Source organism: Notechis scutatus, chromosome 8 (genome assembly GCF_049901735.1).
Source record: "Notechis scutatus isolate UNSWTSFEM ecotype Mainland chromosome 8, rNotScu1.2, whole genome shotgun sequence".
Classification (NCBI taxonomy): Eukaryota; Metazoa; Chordata; class Lepidosauria; order Squamata; family Elapidae; genus Notechis; species Notechis scutatus.
The window spans coordinates 19,297,322-19,307,835 of record NC_142016.1 but is presented as its reverse complement, the minus strand read 5'-3'; the positions used below and the strand labels follow the sequence as shown (position 1 = coordinate 19,307,835).

Here is a 10,514-nt window from a genome sequence, read left to right as displayed (position 1 = left end):
CAACCCAGATGCGGCCCTCAATGAAATCAATTTTGACACCTTGATCTAAAGAAACTACCTTGGCAATTTTAAGATGCGTGGACTCCCAACTCCCAGAATTCCTTAATCTTAGGTGTTATGTCTCCCCTTTAATTGCAGGCGAGCAAAACGAAAAGCAGGCGTTTCAAAACTAATTCAAACCAAAACAAAGTCCCACAAGAGAACGGCTGGCTTGAGTCCCAATACACAGTCATAAATCCTTACTCTGCTGGCAATTCTGTCGTGGCAGTAAATCACAAGCCTCAGAGCTTCGGCTGCAATGTCTTCACTCCCAATTAGTCACTTTGCTTCTGGCGAATTCCAACAGCCCAGCCGTGTCCTTTTATTCACTTAGGAAGCGTGCTAATTTGCCTAATTAGTTACTCGCTCTCCTCTTTCTTTCTAACTGGATTTGTCTCCTTAGCCTCCTTCTGTTCCTGACGTCTAACCATAAGTTTTCCAGATTCTCATCTCCGCTGGAAAACTCTCTTATGCCTTCCCTGTCAGCCATTCCCGGCTGCTGTTCAGATAAAGAACCAGAGGAGGTCGAAGGTCCTGACAACTCTAATACTTCAGGTCTGTCTTCCCTTGTTACATCCATCTCCTCATCCTGGTTACTATTCCAATCACTAAGCAATGCCGGCACATATTTTGCTGCCATGTCCCCATCACTTGAACTCATATCTGCCACAGGAGCAGAATCCAAACCCGGAGCCAGCAAATCACTTAACAACTGCCAGAAGTTGGGCAGATCGAACCTCACCAGGCTCAAGGTTGACTCAGCCTTCTATCCTTCAGAGGTGGATAAAATTAGGACCCAGATTGTTGGGGGCAACATGCTGACTCTGTAAACTGCTTAGAGAGGGCTGTAAAGCGGTATATAAGTCTAAGTGCTATTGCTACTGCTAAGTGTGGCAAGAAAAGTTGTACAATGGGGCAAAAGTCACTTAACAAATGTCTCTCTTGAGTACAGAAATTTTGGACTCAGTTGTGGTCATAAGTCAGGGACTACCTGGTATTTATAGGCTGGCCTCCCTTGTAAGACGATTGCAGAAGATGCACGTCCGTTGCTTGGAGGAAGCTTTGGGCAATGACATCCTTATATGTTCGGTGACAGGGTTGTTTTTCCTTTTTCCCAATTATTGGGAGGCAATAAATCCAGCCACCGTGTAAGAGATTGAGCAGTCAGTAAGATGGTGGAGGGAAACACTGGACCCAGAAATAAATGTAGGGGGTGTCCAGACCCTTTTCCTATTTTCAGTTGTGAAGTGGAAGGCCTGTTTGGTGGGAGGAGCTTCTCTAACTCACCCTTATTGAGGGGGGAAAAAATTGAGTAACTGGATTTACGTCATCTCCTGCTAGGGAAACTATCTGTTCTTGGCCAATGCTGCCCCACCCAGTCAAGATCCATCCCTGTTTATTCATTGCCACACTTCCCCACATCAGACAAACCTTATCCTGCTACAATAAGGAACTGTTATTTCTGAGGGTGGGGCAATTCTCCCCTAAAGTAAACCACCTGTTTGAAGCCAATCTGCAGACAAAAGAAGTTTCAGTCCATGAGAGAAGGACGCTAGCAAAGCAAGAGGAGTGAGGATTGAAAAGTGCAACCAAGGGAAAAGAAAAAAAAATCAGCAGGACTTGGGGGAGCATCTGGGGGGAAAAGTAGAAAGAAAAATCTGCTGAGAAGCGAGGCGAGACATTGCAGAACTTCAAGGAAGGGAAGGAGAGGAGAGCAGGCTGCGAGATGAGCTATCCAGAGAACGAGAAGACATCTCAAATAAATGAATCCTTTCATCCTGGAGAACAGCCTGATCCGATGAAATCAGCTATTAATCCACCGCCTCCAATGTATCAGCCATCTCCCTCTATGCCATACCAGTACCAAGCTTATGCTGGACCTGCTGGAGCCATACCTGTGCAGCCTCAACAAACTATCTTCATCGCAAATGTCCAATCTGTCAATGAACCAGATTATTTGGGCTACTCCATCTTCACCCTCCTTTGCTGCTGCCTCCCCTTGGGCATAGCTGCTTTGGTTTTCTCTATAAAGGTGAGTTTCAATGAGAGGGGGAGGGGGAGGGAGGGAGGGAGGGAGAGAGAGAGAGAGACCATGACTAACTTTGCTTTGCTGATTATGAGTGTGGCCAATGCTAGTTTAATCTTAGTAAGAGGTAACAGTTGCAGTGAAGCAGGAACAGGACTCTAGAAGAAGAGGGAATAAAAAGGAACAGAGCAAGGGGTGGGAAAGGGGAATGAAGTATACAAAGTTTGTTAACAAAAGTCCTTACTCAGAGCTCAAAAACAGTTCAAAAAAGGAAAGTTTGCTTTGCAGAGATAAGAGCTCCTTTCAATGCACTATCAGGCTGCCTTAACCGAAGTATTGTTCAAGTACTATTAAATAGAATTATTTATTGCAAGCAGAAGCATGGATGAATGTGATAAAGGGTATGCAGTCTTCAACTTATGACCAGAATTGGGACCAGAATTTCTATTGCTAAGCAAGGGTGGGGCACCTGATTTTATTACCTTTATGGCCACAGTTTTTAAGCAAATCACTAAAGGTATCAAGCGAATCTCCCAGTGATTAGGAAATCCAGGTTCTTCCACTGATGGTGTTGGAAGCCAGCTGGGAGGTAGCAGATAATGATTGCATGACATTGACCCCTCCAGCATGCTGACAACACTACCTGTAATAGAATATGATTCGTTCTAGCAAACATGTTATGTTTTTTTAAGTGTTTCAGATATCAAACTATCGTGATTTTTTTTTAAAGGGGAAGGGATACCTCAGAGAAGTGCATTAGACCTGCTGATTTGAATGTTAGCTGAAATAAGTTTTTTTAAAAAAAAAAAATCAGAATACTACTTTTGTAGTCTACTTTGGATGACTAGGAATTGGAAGGTGCGAGAGTTTGCAATAGAATTGATGGCTTGCCTTTCCTATACTGACTCAAGGGAGAGAACCCTAAAAAGAAGTTTTTCTCATGATAGCATAATGGTGAAGAGATGTCAAAGGCCCTAGAGACCCAATCAAGTATTTTCTATTCTTCCAGCAGAATTATACAGGCAAGCACTATAAATCACCTAATGAGTTTCCATGCAGATTATGGACCGCACATGGACTCTCGTACTTTTTCTCCAATAACATAATTATCTTTTACGTGTCTTTTGCTCCTTCCTTCCTTCCTTCCTTCCTTCCTTCCTTCCTTCCTTCCTTCCTTCCTTCCTTCCTTCCTTCCTTCCTTCCTTCCTTCCTTCTTTCCTTTCCTCTCCTTTCCTTTCCTTTCCTTTCCTTTCCTTTCCTTTCCTTTTATCTATCCTGTTCAGGATAGTTTGTAAAAATTGTAAAATGCAAGCCAGGCCGGAAGCCTACTGTTCTTAGAATAAGATATGTTATAGGACAGGTGTCGATTTCATTGAGGGCCTAATCAGGGTTGTGTTTGATGGGGCCAGGTGGGCATGGCTTGGATGGGCGTGGCCAGCTCAATGTCATTCATGTTGGTGGCAACTCTGGTGGCCTAGGCAGGGGTCGGGAGATCCTCCTGCAGCTGTCTGCCAGCAAAAATGGAGCTCGGGAGGACCATAGTCCTCCTAACCTCCATTTTTGCTAGCACAGGTACCACGGCTGGTCCTTCACTGTTTCCAGGGTGGCCCAGTGGCCCAGAGCTAACCACCCCAGATCCGGGCCCCAGGCCTTGAGTTTGACATTCTTGCTATAGGAACAGTTAAACCAACCCCTTGAATTGGCTCTCAATGCCTGTTTACAACCAATAAGCAACAAAGAACAGGCATGTCGCTGTTACTTACTCTTGATAGTAGCTGAACTACTGTATTTTGCACCAAAGGCGCAAAGTCCAAGTTCTTTCGAAGGGCAAACCCATTGAATACATATTGAAGCAAGAAAACCACATGTAGGCAAAAAAATCCATGCAGTCAGTTTCTTCTAAAAACATGTGAGAATCAGAGGTGCTATTCTAGCTAACAGTGCTGGATTTTATGCATCAGGGTGACAACATGTCTTCATGCAACAGCAGGGGATATTGGAGAAAAAAATGGGCATCAAATCGATGACCACATTTTCATACATAGAAAGTTAGAGAGATGAACTTGGAGAAACCAGATAGTTAAAAAACAGGCTTTAAACCCAGGAAACAAGGGAAACCTGAGAAAGAAACTCAAATGCCCTAATTTCCTGAGAAATAAGAGGGGTGGAAGGGAAAACAACAGCTAGACTTTGAATAATCTGGTTGTGTACTAGTGGTGGGATTCAGCAGCTTCCCACTAGTTCAGGCGAATTTGTTAAATTAACCACCACCCCAGTATCAAAGTGGATCCTGGGCATTGTGGTGCAATGGAGAAACAGGCAACAAAGCAGCCGGCACAGGGGAAGGAGAAGGTTGCTTTCCCTCTTTCTTCTCCCTGCTCCTCCTCCTTCCCTCGTGCTGGCTGCTCTGTTGCCTGTTTCTCCATAGCAGTGCAGCACAGCGCCCAGGATCCATCTTGATAGTGGGGGTGGTTAATTTAACAACCTGTTCTCCAAAGGTGAGGTTGGCCATCTTGGGAGACTTGTCCCATATGTGTGGCGGAGCTGGAGGATGGGGATGGGTCATGCCTCCCACAACAACCAACTTGACCCTGGGCGAACCCGGTTGTTAAATTATTTGAATCCCACCATTGTAGTGTAGCTTGCATTACGCAAGAAGAGTTCCAGTCAAATGTATGAAACCTGTTTCCTGATCTGAACTGGCTCAAAGGCTTACATCCCCTCAGAGGTGAGATCCGTCCCCACTTTCTTGGCCTTTCAGAAGAGCCTTAAAACTTGGCTCTGTCAGTTGGCTTGGCGCCCTGATGAGGACACTCTATGCTGGAGGTGGTTGAGAGGGAAAAAGAGAGAAGACTCCACCCACATAATTTTTTGTCCTCTTGGTTTTCTTGTCTCTATTTAATTCTTTCTCATTTTAATTGTTTTTTTATATGTAAGTTTTTATTATTCTATAAGCCACCAGGATTTCTTTGACAGTGAGGGGGGCATCAAATAAATAAATAGAACTTTGTACACTTTGACAGAAGATTTGAGCAAGAGAGAGAATCCAAAACATTGCAAGATGGTGTGAACATCTCTCACAAGGGCCATCTGGTTTATCAGGAATTTTGATGCCATGATTAGTCAGGGTGTGCAAATAACCTAGGACAGGGGTATCAAACTCGATTTCATTGAGGGCCACATAATGGCTGTGTTTGACCTCAGGAGGCCAGGTGGGTGTGGTCATGGTGGTCATAGCCAGCTTGACGTCACTCATATAGGAGGCATCTGCGACAGCCCGAACGCTGTCCCAGTGAAAATGGAGTTCGGGAGGGCCATGTGTGGCCCTCTGGAGCTCTGTGTTTGCTGACAGAGGCGCCGCAGGTCAGTCCTTCACTGTTTCCAGGGCAACCCCACAGGTCAGATACAGTCCACAGGCCTTGAGTTTGACTTTCCTGACCTAGGAGAACTGTTTCTTTAAAGATTCAAGCAAACAGCCTGATGCTGGATCAGTCTGTACATGAACTGGAGAAAACTGGAAACTATCCCTCATGGCTGACAGAGATTGGCAACGGTTTCTAACCTGTTGCCTCGGACGTGTAGTCGAAAGACATGTAAGCACTTGGTTTCAACATAAACAGGTCTCCAGCAGCTGCCAGGTTCCTTTTGTAAAGGAGTCCTTTTTTGTCCTGAACTAAATCTATTTATCTGTCATTGCTGTTGCTCTGTTTCCAGTGCAACTTGCTTTGAAAACTCTCACATCACCCAAAGTCCTGTTCAAACCCTCCATTCAGTCTGACGAGCTAAATCGATTGGAATAGTTATCAAAGACTTTCGTTTCTAAAATAGGGTATATGGGTACAAGTGCACCAAATGGATAAAAAAGGATTCCACTGAATTAATTTGAGACCAAGACTGATTTGGTCCTTCTGCAATAACATCAGTGTCTGCACAAACACAAAAACATACACTAGTGGTAGGATTCAAAAAAAATTACTGCCAGTTCTGTGGGCGTGGCTTGGTGGGCATAGCGTGGCTTGGTGGGCGTGGCCTGGTGGGCGTGGCCTGGTGGGTGTGGCAGGGGAAGGACACTGTAAAATCTCCATTCCCGCCCCAGCCCATTCCTGGGGGAAGGATACTACAAAATCCCATTCCCTCCCTACCTCACTATCCTGCTTTCCAGCTCCGTTCCCCTGTGCAGGGCAACCAAAGAAGACCCAGCCGATTAGCTGGGACTCAATGGGAGGCAGAGAATCGATGGGGTTGGCGGGGCCAGTCAGAGGTGGGATTTGCCGGTTCTCTGAACTACTCAAATTTTCTGCTACCGGTTCTCCAGAACTGCTCAGAATCTGCTGAACACCACCTCTGGCACTCACAGAATAAATACTACGCTCATCCATCTTTGGTTTCATTCTGTATATAGTGCATTTCTCTTTACCCTTTTCTTCCTTTGCCTCTTCCTTGCGTATTTTCTTTTCTTCTTGTTCTATTTTTCCTCTCCTTCTGCCTTCAATTTGCCATTCAAATAATTGTGTTCTCATGCATGTTTAAACATTTGTCTCCACTTTTCTCTCCCACATGTCCAGAGTCAACCAATTATATGGGTCTCAATAATCTTCTTTTTACCACTTTCCTCCCCACCCCCACCCCCACCAGACTCAAGAGGCCAATCACCAGAGAGATATCGCATCTGCTAAGAGATATTCCAGACTGGCGCTCACCTTGGATCACACGGCACTTGGATTGGGGATTGCATCTATCGTTCTGACTACTATTTTGATCATTGTTTTCAGCACCGTAACTCTGACCTCAGTTACAGCAGTTCATCAGAGTGGCTTTGGAAATTACAATCCCTGAAGACAGCATATTATCTTAAATGCTTTCTGGTCTTAATACACAGAAGAGACAACAGAAATGAAACTCTCTAAAATCAAACTACATTCTTTGAATTAATGTAAATCATGTAAAACGCTTGGTGTAGAATCTAACCTTAGGCCAGTCCTTCAGACTTCCCACTAGTTCCCACATGCTTTGCTGGCCACACCTACAAACTACCCCATAATACACTGAAGACAGTATTGGGCAGTCTGAAATCCTATTAATTGAGAATTCTGATTCTTATCGATCCCCAGATTGAAACAAAAGCTTGGGAAAAGGTAAATGTATCCGTTTTGAGGCTACATGTGAAGCATTGGCTCATTTGGTGATGAGCAGCACTGCTTATTGTCAGCATTCCTACTAAGAAACTCCAATGCAATAAACTCAATAAAGCTTCATGTAGCTTTCCAATTCCCCACACACATTTGACTCCAAATTGTAAAATGTAATGTGGTCATAGAAATATCTCGGTCTCACCTTTCTGTATCATTGATTGTACTGTCACGTTGCTCTAATTGTTGGAAATTATTACATATTATGTACTGTCACATTGCTCTAATTGTTGGAAATTATTACATAATATGTAATAATTTCCAATAACTTGATATCATTCTTTTGTGCACTGCACTGATATAATACAAAGTAGGACTTTATTAAATGTATGAAGTGTAATTCTGTGAAGATTTGTTTTTGTTTAAGCTTATGTAAATTTATAATATAAACTTATGTGAAATAAATACTAATGTGTGTTCTGACTCTTATGTGTGTTCTGGCCCTTATGTATGAAGGAAGGAGAATGAAGAGGGAGGGAGGGAGGGAGGGGAGGGAGGGAGGGAGGGAGGGAGGGAAGGAAGGAAGGAAGGAAGGAAGGAAGGAAGGAAGGAAGGAAGGAAGGAAGGAAGGAAGGAAGGAAGGAAGGGAAGGAAGGAGAAAAATAAAGTCCTACACTTAGGCAAGAAAAACCAAAAGTACACATATAGACTGGGTGAAACCAGGCTCAGTAGCAGTAACTGTGAGAGGAATCTTGGAGTCTTAGTGGACAACCAGCTAAATATCAGCCAGTGTGTGTGGCGGCAGCCAAAAAAGCTAATGCAATCCTAATCTGCATTAACAGAGGGATACAATCAAGATCAAGTGAGGTACTAATACCACTCTATAAAGCTTTAGTAAGACCACACCTAGAGTACTGCATCCAGTTCTGGTCACCACATTATAAAAAAGATGTTGAGACGCTAGAAAAGTTACAGAGAAGAGCAACCAGGATGATTAGGGGACTGGAGACTAAAACATATGAAGAATGGTTACACGAACCGTGCATAGCTAGTCTAGTGAAGAGAAGGACCAGGGGAGAAAGGATAGCAGTCTTCCAATATTTGAGGGGATATTTGCCACAGAGAGGATGGGGGCTAAGCTAATTTCTTTTCTTTTTTTTTGAAAATTTTATTAATTTTTGAAAACGAACATAAACAAACAAAACATAAAACATAAAAACATAAAACATCTTTTTTGAAAGCGACATAGTCCCAGGTTACATCTCTTTGTACAGACACAAATTCAAGTTCATGCTCATTTTTATATTCCATTCCATATCTTATTACTATTCTACCTTTTCAATATAGCTTCTCCCCTCTTTTAACTTTCTTAATTTTGTTTTATTTCATCTCAATTCAAATCCTTGTACTTATATTCTTTGTCTTCCTGTTTCAACTGTTTACTATCTTTTCTCATTAAACAAAATTTCTCCTGTAATCACTGATTGGAGTATGACGCCTTTATATCTTTCCCCTAAAGTTATAACACTTAATATAATACATAACTTCCATTCGGATTCTGCTTGGTACTTTCTAAAACTACACACTATATTTTAAAAAAAGAAAAAATTATAAATGTATAATATAATTAGAACAACAATCCATACCAATTCAATTGTGTCATTAATATTAATATTCATTTAAATCTTAGCATTTTACACATTACTTTTCAGATAAATATCATACTTCTATGGGAACACTTATAAACTTTCCATAGTTAATTCCCCCCCGCTTCACTTATATTTTATAAAACATTGAGTAGTTAAAATGTTCCCATTCCTTCCTAATTCAATTCTCTCATTTATTTTATTTCATTTATTTTGTTCACAAAAGTTTCACTAAATTACACTGACTATTTTATCCCTCTTTTTAATCATATGTTGTTTCCAATTTTCTAACATTATTTCTATTACAAATATAACAATACCATCTTATGTACCTTCACAGAATCCCTTTTTCAGTTGGATTTTCACCCATTATCTCTGAATAGGTCCTGTTTCTTTACGTCTTGCTCCAAACCTTTGTAACTTCTCTTCCTTTCCTTCTTCCCTTTCTTCTTCTCTCTCCCCTTTTTACCCCCCTGTCTCTCCACCTCCATTTCCCTCTTCTGTATTCCCCTTTTCTGTTGCTTTCCAACATTATATCCACTTTTCAAATTATTTTTCCCTTTTTTGGTTGTTTTTTTAAGTATTAAATTCTCTATTCTCTTTCCCCCCCTTTCCCCTTTCTTCCCCAGATAGAGTTACTTGTTCATTAAAGATGGCTTCCTCTTTGTCCCAATCTTCTTGTTGCACAGTCTTTTCTTGTTGTTTCTCATAGTTACGAATCACCATTTTTAAGAATTGAAAAACGGAGCCAAAGGAGCCCCTCCCTTCTTGTGTCTCTTCTTTATATATTTTAAATTCCATTTTCAGTTCATCCAGAGATAGTGCCATTGTAAAAAATTTTACCCAATTGTTTTTAGTCATTCAAATATAATATCCAAAAATCCCAAAGTCACCAAGCAATCCAAATACACACAAGCTGTTTCTTTTTACACTTTCTTCTTTTTTCACTTTCTCTTCCTGGGGTTACTATTTAGTTACAAAGTTCCAGTTAAAATGTATATTTTAGAAGTCTTATTGAGATTTTACATTAAATTCTTTTGAAGTCCAGGCAGTCTCCTCCTTCCAGATCCTGCCCTTATTCTTTTCATCTCCCTTCCTACTTATAGACAAAAAGGATTTTTTAGTGTCCAGAAATCTTTATTGTCCCTTTGGCAATTAATTATATTTTCAGCTTTATTATTGGTGCCAAAGCGGATTTTTCCGATTTCTTATTCGGCTCTCTTCATTGTCAATGTGAGGAAGGAGAGAGAAGGGAAAAAAAACTTTCCCTTTTCACTTTCTTTCGCTGCTTCCGACTCTTCTTTGGGAGCGATGTTATCTTTTATAAAATTTAAATTCCAGGGCACCTTAGTTGTTGCTTTTTATCCCGGTCAGCCAAAACTTTCAATTCTTATCTTCCTCCTGCACTTTCTTTTCCGGTTGAGTGCTTCTTTGAGGTGGCCATTTCTGACCACCGCTCCTACCGCCTTCAGGAAAGGGAGTTTGACCAGCTGAGGAGGAGAGATGCAGCTCTCCTCAACCCTGCTGGCGATCTCCCCTCTCTTCACCACCTCTACGGGGTGGCTTAGCCCCGAAGCCAGCTGGCTCGGTGCACTCCAGCTGGCTTGGTTCTGCCTCCAGCCCAGGCAGAAACCGTGCACGATCGTGGATTCCTGCCTGCCGCCGAAGCCCTGC

General features: G+C 42.2%; 1 protein-coding gene across 1 annotated transcript; it reads left to right on the top strand.

Annotated features, from left to right (window-relative positions):
• The first annotated feature begins 1,417 nt into the window (after window positions 1-1,417).
• On the top strand, window positions 1,418-7,678 carry LOC148129922 (proline-rich transmembrane protein 1-like). The gene is made up of 2 exons (XM_087970960.1): window positions 1,418-2,071; window positions 6,701-7,678. Exons 1-2 carry the CDS (start codon window positions 1,766-1,768, stop codon window positions 6,899-6,901), a joined length of 507 nt encoding a protein of 168 aa, XP_087827086.1. The 5' UTR covers window positions 1,418-1,765; the 3' UTR covers window positions 6,902-7,678.
• The last annotated feature ends 2,836 nt before the right edge of the window (window positions 7,679-10,514 follow it).

What these genes read in the sequence shown, in the direction of transcription:
- LOC148129922 (XM_087970960.1), top strand. Translation starts at nt 1,766, where the DNA reads ATGAGCTATCCAGAGAACGAGAAGACATCTCAAATAAATGAATCCTTT. An exon ending in CTTTGGTTTTCTCTATAAAG is followed by an intron (nt 2,072 to 6,700) that starts GTGAGTTTCAAT and finishes CACCCCCACCAG; the next exon opens with ACTCAAGAGGCCAATCACCA.